Below are 19,681 nucleotides of genomic sequence, written 5' to 3'. Positions count from 1 at the left end.
TGCAGGGGTCTGTTCTCGCCTCACAGGACCCAGATGTTGGATGTTTCCGCCACCCAGCCCCATCATACAACCTCTGGTACTTTTGCGGAAGGCGATAACATGCGCAGAGGCATAGGCCTCCCCAAAGACCAGACGAAGTTACCGACACGCTGACCCGGCATGTCGGGGACGGGGCCGGATCGACGTCAAGGCGGGCAAAAATGATGGCAGACTTGGAACTTTTTCGGATGCTCCCTGCGTCTTTGCAGCAACATATTTCTGTTTAGAGAATGATGCTTGGGACAGAATGCGATCTTTTCTATGCTCTTCTCCCTGAATTCTCTGGAAAGAGGGTCGCCTGCGTCCATGTTCGCATTGTTATGCAGGTCGAAGCGGTCTTCATCCAGCTTGCCGTCTTGCGTCTTTGCACACCGTCTTGTGCTCTACACACCGTCTAGGTTTGGAATGCGTTCTCTCTTCTTGAAGCTTTCGGGGTAGTGTGGATAGAAAGGAGTATGCTTCCAGAATCGCCAAGGAAAACATGGACTCTCGAGAGGTATAAAGACATCCACGGACGCCAGTGTGAAGACGTCAATTCTTTCATCCTCAGCTCCAAACATCACTCCTCACTACACAAGCACTCTTCCGAACCCCCTCAAATTTGAACACCTTTGGCTTTTGCTCCTTTCTTACCTAAAAATGGCCCCTCTTGAGATTGAACAGGTTGTGAGCATCAGCCACCCGTCTTCTCAGTTGCAGACTCAGTGCAACACTCTGGTGGTACCTGATCAAAAAGTGAACCTACCTCATGGCTTCCCAAGTACTCTGAGTTCTTCCATGAGCTGGTTAGGCAGTCAGTACTCGAAAGAAAGTTCATACGCCACTCTGCTCGATTCTGAAGACTTGGCAGAGTTGCGAAGTGCGCTGATCCATTTCAAATGCAAGTTCTGTACTGTCAGTGAGAAGGGACGCAAAGCTAACGGTATTCTCAAAGCACTTGGATTGGATGGAGATCTAGTCGACAAGACTAATTTTCCATTGCCACGACTTGCCAAAAAGCTGAATGTCATGCGACACGAGGTTTACAATGGCCGTGGATTTGCCCTGTTGCGAGGCCTTGATGTCAATGAGTACAGTGTGGAAGATTTAACAATCATCTACCTTGGTATTCAATGCCATATTGGGAGCCAGTTTGGCCGGCAGGATAAGAAAGGCAACATGATGGGTGAGTGTAGCGGTCACCTGTCCAGGAGCATCAACTAACACGGGATAGTACACATCGTCGCAGACAACTCGTCTCCCCTCAATACCAATCACCATCGCCACTCTACAGCTCCCATCGTAAGCTGAACTCTGCAAATAATACACAGAAATGATGACTGACAAAAACAGACTTTTCATAATGAAGAGTCGGGAGATGTGATTAGCTGGCTCACCCGAAGCACCGCACTCGCTGGGGGCAAATGCATCATTGCGTCTGCGTACACTGCTTACAACATTCTTGCCGCGACTCGCCCTGATCTTATTCGCGTGCTCGCTCGGTCTGACTGGCCCTTTGCCCTGTAGGCACCACCCTCGAGAAACGAGAACGAAAGTCCCGTAGCTAACTAGTGTCGCTGCCAACCAGGCCCAAGTTCCATTGCCGTCCAGTGCTGCAGTATCACGACGGCAAGATGATTATGAACTTTGGCCGAACCGCCCTGATGGGCAGCGCCAGCCACCCTCGGCCTGAGTCGCTGCCGCGGCTGACCCCTATCCAAGTGGAGGCGCTCGACGCGATCGAGGCCATCGCCAAGGCCACGCAGCTCGAGATGAGGACCATGGCTGGCGACATGCACTTCATCAACAATTTCGCCGTGCTGCACCGCCGTGAAGGCTTCGTCAATGGCACGCAGGCCAGCGAAAAACGCCATCTCGTGCGTATGAGGCTGCGCGACGACGAGCTGGGCTGGACTGTTCCGAAGGAGCTCCGGTCGGAATGGGCCCAGGCATTTGGAGAGTCTGGAAGCAAGGTGTGGCATATCGAGCCCATGCCTGAGGGCTTCTTCCCCTTGCGCCTCCAGGTCAACTAGCTCTGCGAAGCAGGTGCGGCGGCGACTCTGCTGAAAGCTGGTCGCAGTCGCAACGATTTCGAGGCGGTGATTGGGACCTGGGTGCGAGGGCTGTGTTAAACATAGAATGAATTTTCGATAGACTTCAACTACTTAGATATTAGATGGCTTTAGTTCAAATTATTTTCTTCGTCAAGATATCTCACCTGCTGTGCCAAGCTGTACAGTGCATATTTCCAACATCACACTGTGACACCGTTTTGGGACTGCCTCGTCACTCTCAAGGTGTCATCTCCCTTTCTGTGGTCGCACGATCGCACCGTTGCTAGCTGCCGCGGCGCTTCATCCGTACCATTGCACGCAAATCAAAGCTTTTGTATCTCAGTATAGAAGACGTTTTTATGTATCGCAGTTCAAAATCTCACTCGATCTGATCGCCGCGATAGCTCAGCGCCGACAAGATGTCCGCTTCCTCGGGCAAGGCCAAGCACCACCGCACGGATTCCTCAAAATACGCGCCCGTATACCAAGAGGAGAACGACCATGACGACGCCCAATACCAGACTGCGCAAGATGGGAAAACAGGGAAGAAGCCCTACCCAATGACCCCGTTGGTAGTGCCGCCGCCGCCGGGGGGTCGCTACCGCATGATCGCCATGGCCAGCTGCATCGTCATACTCGTGGCGACCAATCTATACCTCTCTCTACCATACGCCTTTGGCAGTCACGGGTACCGCAACGATAACTGTCCCGTGCCTCCAGAGGATCTACCACAATACTTTCGCACATCGCCGAACCCGTGGCCCGGGCCGACGGCAACGGGCGCGCCTGCGTTCCTCGCGCAAACCCGCGTATTTGACCCGGCGGCTACATTTGTTCCCAATGAGCCGCTGCAGACGTCCATGCCAATCGAAGGAATGGGGAATGGAAATGAGAGCGTTTTTAAAAGGATGGCGTTCCTCTCGCCGTACTTTCCCTCACCTGGCTTTGGCGTGGACGAGTATCCTTTACCCGACGGCGCAGAGATTGTGCAGGTTCAGATGCTGTCACGTCATGGCTCGCGATATCCGACTTCGGGCTCGGATGTAGTACGGTTCGGTAAAAAGGTTGCTGATCAAAAGGATAAAGCAACGTTTCACAAAGCTCTGAGTTTCCTTCAGCAATGGAAATATGAGCTAGGCACCGACATACTGGTGCCCAAAGGACGGCAAGAGCTATTCGATTCTGGTGTGCTGCACAACTACATGTACGGCAAACTTTATAACCCAAACAGCAAGATTATTGTCCGCACTACTACACAGGACCGCATGCTAAAGTCTGCCGAAAACTGGCTGGCAGGTTTTTTCGGTCTTGATTGGCGGAACAATGCTACCATCGAGGTCATCATTGAAGGCAGGAATTATAACAACTCACTGGCTGGCTATTTGAACTGCCCAAACTCGAACACCAAGACTCCTGGCTATGAAGCCCCCACTACTTGGATCGGCATTTATCTCAAGGATGGTAAGTTGCCATATCCGACTCTGCCACGGTTCGAAACATGCTAACTGTTACGACTAAGCTGTGTCTCGCTTCAATGACATGTCTGATGATTTCGAATGGACAGCCACGGATGTGTACGCCGCGCAGACCATGTGTCCATATGAGACTGTATCCTACGGCTTCAGCAAGTTCTGCGACCTATTCACGTATGAGGAATGGCAGGGCTTTGGGTACTCCATCGACCTGTCCTTTTCTTCTACCAACGGCTTCCACAGCCCAACAGGTGTACGTGCATGTATCAAGTTCTACTTTGAATCTGGCAGCTAACGCATACGCTCATACAGCGTGCTATTGGCATTGGCTATCAGCAGGAAGTGATGGCCCGTCTTAAGAACCAAACTCTCGGTTATTCGGGCTCTCAAATCAATGTCACGCTTGATAACAACGTTGAGACCTTCCCTCTTAACCAGAGCCTCTACTTTGACTTTTCTCATGATACCAATATTGTCTCGGTGCTGACAGCCTTTGGCCTGCGTCAGTTTGCCGACGAGCTCCCCGCCACGAAGTACCCCGGCGACCATAATTTTACCGTGTCTCATGTCACGCCTTTTGGTGCTCGCCTTGACATGGAGATCATCAAGGCTCCGCAGCCCGTTTCCCCCCAGCGCGACGGCTACTTGAGCGGTGGTGAGACACACTACATCCACTTTGTCCTGAACCAGCGCACCGTTCCTTTGGGACAGAGTTTCCCGGAGTGCGATGCCGACCGTAAGGACGGCTGGTGCGAACTCGAGACGTTCATTAAGATTCAGGATAAAATGGCGGACAAGGCACAGTATGACTTTGCGTGCTTTGGTGACTATGAGGCGGAACCGTATGGCAAGGTCACGGATGGCGCACCAAACAAGTCCTGATTTTGCATCTTCAGCATCACGGCCGGCGTTTTTTTTATTATCAACCATGTTTTGTAATCATTTTTAGTCTCGTCATATTCAACTATTGCAGGGCTTGGAAGCCGTGGACGCAGGAAGCGATGATGAACCAAAGTTTGCGGTGCAATACGATCCCTGGTTTCAATACATTTCACAACACGAAGCTCCCTTCTTCGATTATCTTGTATATTCTTTCATTGCCGCTTTAAACTATGCCATCTATCATGCATATGTCTGGCAAATGTGCTGTATGTAATTCACCCCTATTCAGCTGCATCTTAGTCTGCGACTAATGAATCTACACAAAGCTGCGAACCATCATGTAAAATTTTGCCCACCATCTTCTGCCAGAGACGAGACAAAACGCTGTATGCCAATGCTCCAAACGCCCGCTTCCGTTTTGTCTGTAAAACAGATCCATGATCAAAACCCAAAGCCAAATGAGGTATAAAAAGAGAAGAAAAAGAACAAGCAAGTTTATGCGTTGGAAAATGATGCAGACGCTTGCTTCTCCTGCATAGGAGGCGGTGCCTCGGGCTCAACCGCCTCAACAATGACCTCTTCACGGTCACTGTGATCACGCAGAGAAGATGGTGATGACCTCTTGCCGTCAGCCATGGCAAGAGATGAGCTAGTCGGACGAATCATGCTAGCGTGCTCCAAAATACCATGCTGGGGCTCAATCATGGTGCCCTCCTCGGCAGGCTCACCACGATGAGGGCTCCAAGCGAGGAAGTCTCGGCGGACCTCGACATAGTCGTAGGAGAACTCGCCGTGCTGGTCGTCGTCCATTCCGAGAAGTTCAGCCTCCTCCGAGGCGCGCAGCTTCAGGCCGGGAACAAAATCGATAATCTTGGCAATGATGGCCGACATGACGAAAGCATAGGCGGATGCCGTGACGACGGCAGCGACTTGCCAGCCGATGGTGGCGTAGCGGTGATCGAGAAAGCCGCCGAGCGCGCCGGAGTTGACGCCGTCCAGTCCGATGACATTCTTTGAGGCGAAGAATGCGTTGAAGATCAAGCCAACCATGCCACCGATACCGTGCTCGGCGAAGACGTCGAGAGAGTCGTCGATGCCAACAAAGAATTTGACTAGGAGAGAAGTCTCGTTAGCAAAACACTACAATTCATGACAACCGAGTCGGAAAACCACTCACTCTTGGTGCCAAAGTTGCAGCAAACCCCAGCGACGACGCCGAGGATAATGCTTGCCCAGGGGTCGATGAAACCAGCCGCGGGTGTGGCGGCAACAAGACCGGAGATGGTACCGGAGCACCAGCCGACCATGGACCACTTGCGAGCGAGGCGGAAATCGAGCAGGCACCACGTCATGGCAGCAAACATGGCAGTCAAGCACGAGTTCCAGCAGGCCATGACGGCGCGCAGGTTGGCGCCGAAGGCGGAGCCGCCGTTGAAGCCGAGCCAGCCGAACCAGAGGAGGATGGTGCCGAGGGTGATGAGGGAGATGTTGTGGGGCCGAAAGTTCATCATCATGCGCTCGTTGCGGCGGCCGAGGACCCAGGAGTAGGCGAGGGCGGAGACGCCGGAGCCGATCTCGACGGGGACGCCGCCGGCGTAGTCGAGGACGCCGTGGCGGGCGCACCAGCCGTCGGGGTTCCAGACCCAGTAGGCGAGCGGGCAGTAGACGAGGGTGGCCCAGAAGAAGGTGAAGACCATGCCGGGGACGACGCGGCCGCGCTCGGCGACGGCGCCGACGGTCAGGGCGGCGGTGACGGCGCAGAACATCATCTGGTAGAAGGAGTAGAGGAGGGCGGGGATGAGCGGGGAGCCGAGCGAGGGCGCGGCCCAGACCTTGCGGAGGCCAAAGTGGTGCAGGTCCCCGATGAAGCCGTTGCCAGCGGTGGGCGAGAAGGCGAGCGAGAAGCCCCAAAAGTACCACTGGAAGACGACGACGCTAAAGGACATCATGACAACCCACAGCATCGAGAGGGCCGACTTGCGACGCGCGAGGCCGGAGTAGAGGAAGGCGATGCCCGGCACCATGAGGAGCACGAGGCATGCGCTGACGAGGATGAATGCCTGATCGCCAGACTGGTACCATTGATTGAGGTTTGTTTCGGCTGCGGGAAAGGCGGAGAAGGGGTTCAATGTTAGCACGCGGTTGCCCTGTTTTGCCGGTGGTGAGGAGTCCCGAATCACTTACTCGAATCGCCACCTGTCAAGTCATTGGTGCCATTAAATGGCACCGGCGCGCCAATGTGTGCGTAGGACATGATGAGATACAACAATCGCCAAGCCGAGGTGAATTGAGATTCCGTATTGTTGGTCTCGGAGGAGACCGAAACCGATGTTGACCGGGCAGTGTTGCTCCCGAAACCTAATGAATCTCGCCCTTGATGAAAATTTTGAGAGATTACAAAGACGCCTTTCCGGTGATGGTCGAAAGAGTAAAGGGACAGATTTGGGAAAGTCGCTGGCACAAGAAGGGGAAAGGGAAGCAGGTCAACTATGGCCAGGGCTATCAACAACGAAGAGAAGAGGTAGCAGTAGTAGTAGGAGGAGGATGAGGAGGATGGGGTACCAAAGGGGTATTTAAAAAGAGCTTACACGGGGAAATGAGGAGGAAACCAAGGCTAAAAAGAGGAGAAGAATGCAGCAGCAAGCACACCTCAAGAGACTAAATCGTTATCTATGCTCTTATGTGAAGCGAGCAACCGTGGTTGCGTGGATGTTCTATGAAGGGGGGGCGCGCGCCGCCGCCGAAGTACCGAAGGGCGTGCGCCAGCAACCAGAAAAAGCAGCGCCGGACTGAGTCGCAGCGATAAAAGAAAAAACCGGGGGAAAGAGGGCGATGCACACATCCTCCTCTCTCTCTCTTGTCCCAATGGGCCAAGGGTCCCGGGGCCGGCGGCTCCAATTATTGTACTGCTGATGAGGGAGCTGGCTGGTCGGGGCCATCGCAGGGCAATAGATAAGACGATGATGGTCTGGGGATTTTTATTTTATTTTATTTTGGCAGGCTAGAACTAGTTGATGGGCCCAAATGGGGGTTGGTCCAAGAAGGAGAGAGAGGCTCAATGGAATGGATACGTTGGGACACCCACCCCCCCTTCGTCCTCTGCCTTGCTTCTACCGAGCGAGCGGGACAAAGGGACATGTGGATTTCGTATCTTGTGACGGAGTTCTGTGTTCATGGATGTGTAGTCGGTTATCACGCCTATAACATAGGTGCCCTCGTCTTAGTGCCGATGATGAATGAGACAACAGCAATGTCGAGAGGATAGCCCTGGTTCTCGGGTCCGTCGTTGAAATCTTGGCAACAGTTTTTACGTTTTTTCTTTTTCCCGCTTCTCTTTCTAGCAATACTTGTTTCTCTCCCTGTGCTTTTTTTTATGGTCACTCTCAAACATGAGCCGTCAAGCCTACTCTGCCAGTTGGAGGAACGGGGGAGGGGAGAGCACACTTGGAACTAACACTCGAGGATGGGGGCGGCCGAAGCCGGGGGGCCGGGGTGGGAGGCAGCAAAGAAAAAGGGCACGCCCAATAAGCACTGAGCCAAAAAGCCCCTCCGGTACTGATAGGCAACGCAGGGGAGGAAGAGGAAGAGGAGGAGAGATAAGTAGCGGGTGAGCAGACGCGGCGTCCCGAGAAAATGGGACCGACGAAAAGTAACAGGGCAACGGAGGAGGATCAAGGGCTGATAAAGGGCTGATAAAGGAAAAAAGAGAGAGATAAGTGCAAGTTGGCACTACTTACTCAGTTATGCCCAAAAAAGACAGGGTACTCGAGATAAAAAAAGGTTCCGGGTGTGGAGGAGGCTGAGAATTGAAACCCAGAGTGGGCTTTTCTTGCTGATTGTGTTTTTTTAACACCACACCCCCCCCTTCATCCGTGCTATCTTTTTCCCCCCTCGAGTCTTCAGGGCAGTTTCCTGATTCGGTGACGCAGTATACTTACCTGGGGGGGGATAGAGGTGCTTAAAAAAGGAGAGTAAAGAAGAGGAAAAAAAAACCATTGACGGAGAGTGTATGTAATGTGTGTTGCCTCGAGATTCATGCCGACGACGAGGACGCAACACGAGGCAACTTTGACATGGTAGGATAAGGGTACCTCCCTATGGGTGTCAAAAACAGATTGTCATGTTTAGCTTTGGCCGTAGCAGCACCGATCAATGTCTTGTCGCGGCAGCTTGGTTGCCGTCAAGTGTCTGAGAAGAAGAAGTAGTAGTAGCATCGGGGCGTGCTCTCTTGCGGCATTGCAACTCTTTTTTTTTTCTGGGAAAGAAAGAAAGAAAGAAAGAAAGAAAGAAGAAGAATAAAACATATGCAGTTGGATCGAAAAGGCCACTGGCTCCTTTTTATAGTCATGGTAATCTCTGTCTGTGAAGAGAGCGTTTTTGCGACTCTTTTATCAAGATTCTGACACGATAATGCACTTGCTTCCCCTCCCGCCGATACAGACTACAAGTTTACACCAAGGATGGGGTTCTTGATAAGAAAGGAAAAAAAAAAACACACACACAAACATGCATGACGCACAGAGAAGGGGGTTCAAGCTCTTTGCACATCCGTCTCTGCACACGGGGCACGTTTGCAAGACCTCCATCCGGATACGACTCTACTTACTTACAAACTTGTCGTGTGCTTGGGGGCAAAGCCCAGGCCCATGTTGCCTGCTGCCCGCTGCCTGGGCATCATGTCCATGGCCGAAACAGATTTACACATTTGCCTTCCAGATCCTGGTCTAGTACCCGACCTTGGACCGGCAATACGGCAACACATGAACACTTTGTCGTTTCTTCTTCTTCTTCTTCTTTTATTTGCTTGTCTCATTTCGAGCGTCGCGGACCTTGGAACATTTCTATTCTGAGCAGCACAACGTCGAGAAAGAAGCAGAGCAGGCGTAACCGAGTAGTATTTTACTGACAACCATAATATGACCAATTGATCCCTGGGCAGCCAAAGTCCTGCTCTTCGCGGACAAACGTACTGGTATGTAGGAGCGTGGGGTGCATGCAGCAAGCCGGGCGGCTCCCCGCTCCCCCAGACAGATACGACCACCCCCTCGACCGACCGTATCGGGCCAATCAATCTACAAGACTTGTAAAAGATAGGCTTTGCCCCTGTGCTCCTATGAGCGAGCCAATGGGGTAGCCCGACCAGGCCCTCTCAGTTCCCATCAGCCCCCCCCCTTCCAAAAGGCGGCCTTTGCCCATCAATTTGATTGAGCCTGACCAAGTACATCATCCGAGGTTCCGCTGCTGTTGCACTGATTCGACTCTCGAAGCGACATCTTGAATTTGACATTGGGGGCACACGGCTTAGAACCAGCACTGCAGCTTACCACTGCATACTGCATCTAGAGGGGGCGAGAGTTCTTTGCTCCTGACTTCCGCCGGCACAGGCGGCATGTGCTCAAATGGGCCAGCAGGATGAAGATCGTTTCTGTGGGTGCATAGGGATAACCTAAATGGGTTCCCGGCGACAGGTCAACTACGTCGGCGCTGATCGTCGGCCGCAAGCCTCGCCCACCGTGACGCTGTGACATATCGTCATTGCATGTGCTTCAACTGCAATACAAAATGTCGCATCACATTTTGGCCCTAGTTTTTATGCACAGAAAATGCATGGCCAAGCGGCAAACAGCTTGTTCAATGAGATAGAATGTCATGTAAATTGTCCGTTGTGCGTGGTTAGTACTTAATGGCATCCTCGAGCAGAGCCGCCTCCATCACATGCTTCTTCGTCCAACGACTTGTTTAGTGAGCGAGCTGTTGTCCGACCCGGTCCATCCCGGTAGCGGTGCGGCGCACTTCCAGGGAAAACAACACAAGCGGCTCCCAGATTAGCAGCGCAGGCCTCGCGCTCCCGCAGCGCAGGCCAGATCTTCCACATGTACATAAGGTTTCGCCATAACCTGACTAGCTTCACGCCCGCTTCGCAGCCTTATCAGTGCCAGGACCCAGCCAATCATGTCGCTCCAATTTCATGATTTCATTGCCAGCACCCGGATCCGTCATCGGAGCCGCCATTCGCTTGCCTGCCCAAAAAGGCGATGGAGCGATAGAGCGATAAAGCGATAATGCGTGTTGAGTGTTTGCTGACTGTCGCAAAAGCATCTTACTAGGCAATGCGTGAATTGTTCGTTTATGGACGGCGCGATACGACTGGCAGCTACCCAGACGGGTAAAATAACATCACGCCGCTTTCTTGGCCAACTTGGCAATGGTGACCGGCCCGACATGTGCCCGCGTATTGACGGCAGCGAGTATCTGTGACCATCTGGCCACCTCGGATAGGTATAATCAAGGCTTCGTTCGGTGCTATATCTCCGCTACAAAGCATAATGGAACCTATTCTTCTTGACGGGTTCAATGTACAGCTGTCTCATATCACATCAAGCGAGTCCAGCTTGGTCTCTGTCCGCATCTATCAAAACTCACATATCCATTGATAATTTCCGCCCGAACTGGTTAGTGGGCAGTTAGAAAATACATAGCTTTCCCGTCTGTTTTTGCCTCGTAATTTCGAAAGTTGCAATGTCGTGATTGCGATAATGTAGCATCAAGCGAAACCTGTGTGGGATAGAAGCGTGCTGAGAGCCCAGTCTACCGACGCCACCGTCGTCCTGAACAGGCCCTACCGCGATGCCGTGTAGCGGTCTTCTTTGTTGACCGTGACAAATATCATCCGACGTGCGAGGCAACACCCACTCCACCCGAAGGCCGTGGCTCCAGTACCCAGTCGCGGTGCTCTGGGGGCTCGAGAGGCGAGTTGGCGTGAGTAGCAATACTCTACCTATAGGGGACCCGATAATCACAAGTGAAAGCTCTGGTACATGCATCACCAGGCTCAAGCGGCTAGTGGCTCTGAAAAACGGTCGCAAATTTCGGTCTTGAAAGCCCCCGAGGGTGAGAGTGTTGGGGCAGTGGATGCCGATTTCCTTCTCATTGCCAACCCCATTTGCTTGAAGGGTTCTCATCTCCAAGTCTTTTTCGTACGTCCGCACAAGATGATAACCTCTTGAGATAGAGCCTAGGGTGGCACGTAAGGAGTCGCTGACTTCACGTGATTGCTGGAGGAATCCTACCAAGGGAAGCATCTCTTGGGGAAGAGGTGCAATTCGACCCGAATGCGGAAAATAAACCAGATCGTCGCCCATTTCATGCCATTTCATCTTTGTAGCTGTCTGTGTTTGTTTAGAGAGAGCATGGATCATTATTCTTTCTTTAAGCACACTCACCGAATCGGAGGGGGTTGTTACATATGGCTTGATTCTGGAAGACCAGGAGGTGGGGTTCAGTGCCTGTAAGACTCCTGGAGGAGTATGCCCCATTTGTGTTGATGCCTCATTCAGTACATCACCAATAACAACTTCCTCCATGAATTCGTCGCCTGCCCAAGAGACATCAGATTGTTCGTCCATACCTGCATCTTCTGCCGCTTCATGCGCAATTCCGGTTGTGTTATCTTCGAACTCGTCATCATCCTCGTCATCCTCCTCGCCATCCTCCCCGTCGTCCTCGTCATCCTCGTCATCCTCGTCATCCTCGTCATCCTCTCCATCATCATCTTCATCATGATCCTCTTCATCATCCTCAAAGTCTTCATCATTCGCCATGTCCTCGTCTGATTCGTCTCCAAATTGACCGTTGACATTTCCCAGTAGATTGGCTATCGCATGAAGAGCATTCTGGCCGGGCAAAAGTAAGTGTAGGTTATGCGCTCGATCGAGAGCTGAGTCAAGTTCGGGACATGGATTATCGGATATGGATCGGATGCAAGGTTCGACATCAGCCATTGGTTGCGAACACACTTTACTGACGGGGAGTATGGTACGGGGTGTACCTCCGATGAGCTCCTCCACGGTATCAACTGTCAAGAAGCTGTCGTCAGGCAAGGCCAAGATGCCCCAGCCCCTAAACAAGATTCGTTAGCTCGGATACATCACCAGCGCAGGTATGAACGGACCGAGAGGGCTCCCCGATGCTTTCCTCGCTGCGCCGTAGCGACCCAGCCGATGGGCCGATGCATATGACGGGTTGACCAGCATTCCATATGTCCGCGATCCATGTAAAGCCATCGATGTCGACTGCAGATAGCTTTTCTGCATCCCCGTTCTGGTCGTCTATGAAGCATATATTGGGAATGTTGTTGGCATGATGACCGAGTGCGAGTATAATCCGCCAATTCTTGCTGCGCATTCGTACGAAAGCCGCTGGCCCGGCGCAAACTGGATACTGTTGTTCGTGCCACTGACCACGTTTCTTAGCATTCTCGAGTGCAAATGCAAACACAGTCAGTTCCCGGCGATTGGAGCTGACGGCAATCAGACGTGACTGTCGATGCACTGCCAAGCCCCACGCCGAATCTCCTACGTTTTCCCGAAAGAAATGAACAGGTGGTTTTGCTGTTGCCGATTTGGACCTTTTTGGGCCTGCCGGATGTGCAAGCGGCGACTTTTCTTGCACAGATATCCATTCTGCTATTTCTTTGGTGTAGTATGCATACACTTCCCCATCGTCGCAGCCTGCAACGACAATCTCTTCGTTCCCGAGAAATCCAGTGGTGAGATTGTTGATGGAATGAGGCACTACTCGGTCTATATAGCCTCCGATAAAAGGCGCAACACTGCTAGGCTGGCAGCGCAATCGGCAATCAGGACGCCTGGGTATTCGCTGTCTCGCTATGCTTCGTGGCACGTAGACAAAAATCTGACTCTGATAGGCTACAAAATACAACTATTAGAAAAATTAGCGTGGGGGCGGATACGTTTGAGAACCGCAGTGACAAACGTTGTATGCTTGTGACAGAGCCGTCAGGTTATTGCGATAGAGCTGGGTTGCCGGCACGGTGTTGTAGATGGAATGCTCAGAAATAGTATCTTCCTCGAACGTTTCTGGAGCCCATAGGAATGGAGCCTCGTGACCCAAAGGATGAAGACCAAGAGCCACTCGCTCGCGATCGCGAATGGCTGCTTTTGCCTCTGGACCAAACTGTTGGCCGCACGTTAGATACGCGCATGAGCGACGCCATGTTAGCTACAGGAACCTACCCTGTCGGTAGCAGTCTGCCAGTGACAGATGCCGACCGTGGCTGGCACCCATCTTCTTTGCGGCTGCGGCTCTGGCTCTTTAGCCGCCATGTGGCCTTGGAGATGCAGTAGGCCGCCGTATTTCCGCTGGTCCGACAACTCCGATGGGGGGCCGACGGGTGGGAAATCAGTTGTGAAAGTGACTGGACGAAATATCGGATTAGATTCCGATAAAACGCTCTGGATAGCCTGAATGAAAATATGATGAAATGATGTCGTTTCGCTTAGGACAAGGAGTCATGAGGCGGATTAAAGATGTGATGGTGGGTGGGGTAGTGAATACGTCGGGCGGGCCGCCACAAGTGGCAAGCGATGATGGCAAGTCTTACCCCAGGCCAGAACAACAGAGGCGATGCATTTTTGTTTTTTCTCAACGTCATAGTATGAAATGTATTTACACGTATAAAAGTTGAACCGAAAAGCTTCTGAGTGGGCTAATAGTCCATATTACCCACTTGTATATACGCAAAACGTAGGTTCCTGGCGTCTAATCAAACCTTTGGGGAACAAGTAAGTCTTTAGCATTTGCTAAAGGCGTCACATGAAAACAAAGAACAAATTGTACGATTCTTGAAAAAAGGCCTAGAATCTCAATTTGCGTCTCGGCAGCCGTCACATCTGAAAGAGCGCCTACAGCTAGCTTATTGTTGCATCAGCTCCACCATGTCCTTCATCCGATAATCCAGCACCGGGGTGGCCCAGTCGCCCTCGACGAGCGAGTAGGTTTCCACTGTGCTCTGGTATGCCTTGGTCGGGTTGATGGCCCAGTAGCCAAAGTCGGCGTCGACCGACTTGAGCAGGCGCCAGAGGTTCTGCCAGTAGCGCGAGGCGCCCCTGGACGGGTGGCGCGAGGCGCCGAGCTCCCCCAGCCACACGGGCGCGACGTCCTGCTCGAGGAGGTAGAGCCAGTTGCGCCGCATGGCGCCGACAAAGGAGCGGTAGCTCCGCTGGGAGAAGCGGCCGCCCCAGCTGCCCCAGCCCGACCAGGCGTAGACGTGCGCCGAGTAGACGAGCCGGTCCGGGACGCTCAGCGCCACGGGCCGCCGCCGCGCGCCCGACAGGTCGTTGGCCGACTCGGTGCCCTCGACGACGACGAGCCAGTCCGGGTTCATGGCCAGCAGCCGGTCGCCGCACGCCTCGGCGGCGGCGGCCCACCTGGCCCACGGCATGGTGCCCCAGAGGCCGCGGACCTCGTTGCGCAGGTCGACGCCGATGACGAGCGGGTTGGCGCGGAACCGGCCCATGAGCACCTCCCAGTTCCGCACCCAGCCCTCCTCGGTCTGGCGGATCGCGCAGAGCCCGCCGAGGTGGTCGTTGGCCCAGCCCGCGTCGCACGGGTTGGCGCCGCAGCACCACGTCGCCGTCGTGATGTGGTTGTTGACGATGACGGCCACGCCGGCGTCCGTCAGCGCCGCCACGACGGCCTCGAACACGTCCAGCGCCCGCAGGCCGGCGAGGTCCGGGTTGGCCATGACCAGGTGCGGCGCGATGACGGGGTTCCTCAGCACGAGCTCGTCCGCGTACGGGAGCCGCACGCTGTTGAAGCCCATCCGCCGGATCGTCCTGGCAATGTCGGCGCGGTGCCGGACCTCGAGCCCGCCCGGCACGAACAGCTCGTCGCTCGCCCCGTACCAGTTGACCGACAGCAGCTTGAAGCGGTCGCCGGCGGCGTCCACGATGTAGCGGCCGCGCGTGCGCAGCGGCAGCTTGCGCTGCAGGATGCTGTGCCGCTCCAACGGTGGCGGTAGCGGCGCCTGGGCGAATTCATTGGTCGCGTCGTCCGGCATCCACGGAGCCTCCAGGTAAGCCTCTCTTCGCCAAATGTATATCGAGCCCACAGCCACAGCGGCCAGAAAAATGAGCAAGAACATGCTGCACCGGGAAAACCGCCTGCGCTTCCTGGTCCGGCCTCGTCTCCAGCGCGGTAAAGGGGTTCTGAGATCCCAAGCGTCGTCGTCGTAGTCTGGCGGAGAGGGAGAGGGCCGGTTCTGTGATGTTCTGGCAGCCGCTCGAGGCTCACTCGACACCAGCAATCCACGGGTTTCTTCCGCGATACCTGGTCTCTCGATAGAGGTTGATGGGCGTGAAGAAGTGATTTTTGTTTTATGTTGGGGTGATGAGCCCCTGCCGGCTCGTGACCCTTTGCCCATCATTTTTAAGCGGTTCCGCTTGTCACAAACTGGGCAATGAAGCACGCGATGCGCAGCAAGACACAAACGCTCGCGTTTGTAGCAGAAAATTTTGGTAGTCAAGTATCGTGTTATGCGTAAAAAAATCTCTTGGACCAAAAGTTATCGAGGTCTGCAAATGTGACAGAGATGCCCGTGTCCTGCCGCCGACGTTAGAGTGAGTGAGGCTGTGAATTCAGGCCGGGCTCGACTTGCTGATACACCGAGATGCATTAACTGGCCACGAATCGCGTTGCTCAATGCCGGGCGGCGACGAGCTAACAAAAGTCCTATATCTTAGAGTCTCAGACTGCTAAGTGGTATACGTTATGTAGATTGCAAGTTTACCATCCGAATGTGCCGCATCACATTGTGCTTCTTGACGCAAACCTCCGGATCCGCCGGGACTGGTTAGGCCTCTTCCCAGCTGACGGTGGACTAGCACAGTTTTATTAGGCCAAACTCTGGGGGGGATTGGTGCGCGCATACGCGCTACGGGCCTATCGAATACCATCGAAGCCTTTGAGAATGAGCAGCCTTGCGATGGTCAAACAGGGGTTGGCCAATGGGCTTGGACAAGGTGCGGAGTCGGATGTCAGAAAGCTGCCGTAGACAGTTGCGAAATTGCTGGGCTGAGACGTCATGCGACAGCCTCTTACAAAGGGACGAGTCAGCCTGGGGCGGCTGATCGGCGGCTGATAACGCATGGAGGCAAGTAGAGCTGCCATGTGCTAGCCGCGGCTCAAAATTCGGCAGGGACTGTCAGTCGACAAAGTAAATCAAATGAGAGTGGATTGATTCTATAAGAAGTACCTCTTGTGGCAAAGACCGAAGCTAGCTTGAGCTCTGGAATGCCTCAGAGAGAAAATGGAGCAGCTTAACGAAAGAACAATGATCCATGCTCTCTCTAAGCAGGCTCATATACACAAGCAGAAGAAGAAAATCATAGACATGTAAATAGATATTCTGTAACTCTCAACACGGTTAATTTACTTAGCGAACGATGAACGAACGGAGAATCTTCCCCTCGCGCGTATTAGTAACTCTGCATCCAGTACCGGCTGCTGCGCGTAGCCTAGCACCTTTTCTTGGCTTCATCTTTACGTTTTTATACAAAACTTGCATCAGCACGCCGTTTTCACTAGGAAAGAGAGTCAATATGATGCGGGACATTCCATTAAGAGCAGGGATGTAAATGTTGGTGTAGTTGGGATTGCCGCCACAGGCCGTTATGTCTGTCTGCCTCTTACCCAGTCGCAACATGGTTGTTGAAATGTTCGGCGGCTCATATTTTTGTTTTCCTTGTTACGGCAGTCAAAGACACTTGCAAGGCATGTTTGCAGCAGAAAAAGACTGAGACAGAATCGAGTTCAAACTTGCTCAGACGTGTGTGTGCATGTTCTCCGCCTGTATATAAAGTCGGCTGCTGAGGGAACAAACGGTACTTTTGGTGAACCAATTGACACGGCACTATTAATTTATATTCCATATTACTCATGGCAACCGGAAAACTGCCTCACTAGCAAAGTATGGTTGATTTCGAGCGCATTCAATTGTCAGCAAGCTTTCCGATGCAAAGAGGGAACCGCTTACCCTGTACCTTCCATACGCTAGGTGACGCCGCGCCTGGTCGGTATTACCAGACGACGCCGTTGAGCCTGGAAGAGATGCCGCAGGCCTCCTCTACTGCTGAACTGTTTGCAAAAAAGCTCAGAAGAATCATCAGGAGTCATTATAAGCAGGTTTGATGCGCAGAGGCTTCCCAAGACCACGCGACAGGAATCCAACGTTTGGAAGCAGCATGTAAGAGACAGTCATAGTTTGATTCATTGTTATGGAAATGCTATACAAGAACAATGGAAAAGGTATACACCAGGCCAAGTATCTAAGCAACACTGGGCCGAATTAATTTGTTTTTGCTCAATAGAGCAGTTCACTCCAACGCCGCGCTATAGTAAAGACGTAATGAACATTGAAGGACCCGGTCAAAGGTGATATTCTGACACGGGCTTTGTGTTACGTGACAGCACAAATTTGCTGTTTTCATGATTTTCGAGAGTAAAGCCCCTCTCTCTTTTTCATTAGTTTGAATCTCCTTTTTTTTTTGAATCAGATTCGGTTCATGCCGAGGGGGTTCATGCTCTCATAGTTGTCGTTTTCATTCCGACGTTCGAAGCCGGGTTGCGGCGACCGTGGCGACCGTGGTGACCGATGCGGCGGGGGCGGCGGCGATTGCGGCACGCGTGGACTCGCAAACGTCTGCTGCACGTCCCAGGATCGCTGCACGGGCGAGCGGGGTGTCGAGAAGGATCTCGAGGGGGCGTGGTATCGAGCTGCGTTTTGCTCATAGTAGGCCGACGTCTTGAGTTCCGCCGGGGGATATTGTTCTGCCGACGCGGGTGTTACCACGGTGCTGTTTTCTCGCGAGAGCATCTCATACGAACGTGAATCGGCCTTTGCGTCGAGTCGGGCATCTACCGACACGAACTCCTTCTTCTTCCCGTCACCCCGGCCAAGGAGGGACATGAAAAGGTTGGCCCAGCCGGTGAGCATGGAACGCCGTCCGAGTAGGAACAGGAGCCAGACGCCGTTGAGCTATGGATAGCATTAGTATCGTGGAGAAGGGAGGGAGACGTGGGTTGACAGGGGTTTGTACTCACTCCGAGTAGCAAGAGCACTGCCGTGACGGTAGCCTGGCTGACAACAAACTTGCTCGCCTCCTTGAGGCATTGATTCTTGTCGCCGCTGGAGCCGATGAGACAGAGCACCCAGGACTCGGCAACCTTGGGGTCCCTGGTGACGGACTCGACGACATTGTCCTGGAACACAAAGACGACGGAAAAGAAGATGACGTCGGCGACGATGATGAGCACAATGGCGATGCCGCGCCACTGAAGGGCAATGACACGCTTGATGCGGCGGTAGGCCTGCCTCGGGGTCATGGTGCGGATGCTGTGCGAGTACGAGGGCAGGCCGGACCCCTCGGTGGAGGCCGAGTTGTCGGCCAGGGAGGCGAGGTAGACCTTGACGCAGTAGCCAAAGGTGGCAAAGGTGGTGATGACGGTGATGCCGGCAAAGATGAGGAGGGGGATCCAGAGGTCGGCCAGGCTGTTGGCGTGGTTGATGTGGCAGACGGTGCCGAAGCGAAAGGAGACGCCGCTGAAGACGAGGGCCAGGATGATGCCGATGAGGGGGATGCCCCAGCCGGCGGCCTGGGCAAAGTACATGAAGGGCCGGCCGACGGTGACCTGCCAGCAAATCTGCAGGTGCAGGGAGAGGGAGCGCAGGAAAGCCCACATGACGCCGCTCCAGCCGCCGAGGATGAGGAGGGCGCCCGAGGCGCCGCAGACGTTGCTCGTGTGCATGCCGTGCGGGGTGATGCGGTCGTAGCACTGCGCGGGGCGGGCGGCTAGGGGCACGACGAAGCCCATGTTCATGAGGAGGACGGCGAGGGTGAGGCAGATGCTGAGGTAGTGGCGGTTCGTCTTGTCGACGGGGAGCAGGGCCCAGGAGAGGAGCAGGTAGAGGCAGCAGAGGGAGCTGGCCGTGGCGACCCAGTTGGCGACGGTGCCGACGGTCTCGAAGCTGTCCGGGTACACCCAGTCGGTCAGGGGGCAGGGCAGGCAGCAGTCGATGCTGTCGGCGATTTTCTGGCAGAGACGGCCGTCGACGACTGGACAAGGAAAACGTTGATTGTGTTAGCGACGCTGGGAGGCAAAAACTTTGAAGAATCAGGTGTCGACACCACAGCGCAAGGAAATCTTACATCCTTTGCTGTTGGGGTAGAGCTTTGCATCGTAAAAGGGCGGCGGGCAGAGGTTGGCCATGGCGACAGCCATCTTGACGGGTAGACGGAGGAGAGACGAATCGGATCAAGGCGAGGTGACGTTGTTTGGTCTTGCAGCGCAGACTAGGTTCGTATAGAAAGGTATGGATGTACGTGTATATAGCAATGCGTATATACGTGTATATAAAGGTGCATATATTCAACAGGTGCGGTGACGTAAAATATA

The 19,681-nt window shown here is 53.7% G+C and overlaps 6 protein-coding genes across 6 annotated transcripts; 2 read left to right on the top strand and 4 right to left on the bottom strand.

Annotated features, from left to right (window-relative positions):
- Nucleotides 1-1,047: 1,047 nt before the first annotated feature.
- Nucleotides 1,048-2,051, top strand: V2A60_000181 (TauD/TfdA family dioxygenase; the record flags this gene model as incomplete). Its single annotated transcript, XM_083251552.1, has 4 exons — nucleotides 1,048-1,204; nucleotides 1,253-1,320; nucleotides 1,372-1,541; nucleotides 1,607-2,051. 4 exons carry the CDS (start codon nucleotides 1,048-1,050, stop codon nucleotides 2,049-2,051), a joined length of 840 nt encoding a protein of 279 aa, XP_083107678.1.
- Nucleotides 2,052-2,491: 440 nt separating this feature from the next.
- V2A60_000180 (histidine phosphatase superfamily) lies at nucleotides 2,492-4,426 on the top strand (the record flags this gene model as incomplete). Its single annotated transcript, XM_083251551.1, has 3 exons — nucleotides 2,492-3,533; nucleotides 3,592-3,797; nucleotides 3,857-4,426. The coding sequence occupies 3 exons, from the start codon at nucleotides 2,492-2,494 to the stop codon at nucleotides 4,424-4,426; spliced, it is 1,818 nt and encodes a 605-aa protein (XP_083107677.1).
- Nucleotides 4,427-4,921: 495 nt separating this feature from the next.
- On the bottom strand, nucleotides 4,922-6,680 carry V2A60_000179 (ammonium transporter AmtB-like domain-containing protein; the record flags this gene model as incomplete). The annotated part of the gene is made up of 3 exons (XM_083251550.1): nucleotides 4,922-5,538; nucleotides 5,604-6,527; nucleotides 6,611-6,680. The coding sequence occupies 3 exons, from the start codon at nucleotides 6,678-6,680 to the stop codon at nucleotides 4,922-4,924; spliced, it is 1,611 nt and encodes a 536-aa protein (XP_083107676.1).
- A 4,899-nt stretch (nucleotides 6,681-11,579) lies between these two features.
- On the bottom strand, nucleotides 11,580-13,551 carry V2A60_000178 (uncharacterized protein; the record flags this gene model as incomplete). The annotated part of the gene is made up of 6 exons (XM_083251549.1): nucleotides 11,580-11,591; nucleotides 11,650-12,080; nucleotides 12,255-12,325; nucleotides 12,378-13,147; nucleotides 13,202-13,402; nucleotides 13,462-13,551. The coding sequence occupies 6 exons, from the start codon at nucleotides 13,549-13,551 to the stop codon at nucleotides 11,580-11,582; spliced, it is 1,575 nt and encodes a 524-aa protein (XP_083107675.1).
- Nucleotides 13,552-14,141: 590 nt separating this feature from the next.
- Nucleotides 14,142-15,371, bottom strand: V2A60_000177 (glycoside hydrolase superfamily; the record flags this gene model as incomplete). The annotated part of the gene is made up of 1 exon (XM_083251548.1): nucleotides 14,142-15,371. The coding sequence occupies one exon, from the start codon at nucleotides 15,369-15,371 to the stop codon at nucleotides 14,142-14,144; it is 1,230 nt and encodes a 409-aa protein (XP_083107674.1).
- Nucleotides 15,372-17,777: 2,406 nt separating this feature from the next.
- On the bottom strand, nucleotides 17,778-19,507 carry V2A60_000176 (uncharacterized protein; the record flags this gene model as incomplete). Its single annotated transcript, XM_083251547.1, has 3 exons — nucleotides 17,778-18,263; nucleotides 18,329-19,341; nucleotides 19,435-19,507. The coding sequence occupies 3 exons, from the start codon at nucleotides 19,505-19,507 to the stop codon at nucleotides 17,778-17,780; spliced, it is 1,572 nt and encodes a 523-aa protein (XP_083107673.1).
- Nucleotides 19,508-19,681: the final 174 nt, after the last annotated feature.

The sequence above is a fragment of the Cordyceps javanica genome, chromosome 1, assembly GCF_051103115.1.
Source record: "Cordyceps javanica chromosome 1, complete sequence".
In the NCBI taxonomy this organism is placed as follows: domain Eukaryota; kingdom Fungi; phylum Ascomycota; class Sordariomycetes; order Hypocreales; family Cordycipitaceae; genus Cordyceps; species Cordyceps javanica.
This window is presented reverse-complemented; position numbering and strand designations above follow the sequence as displayed.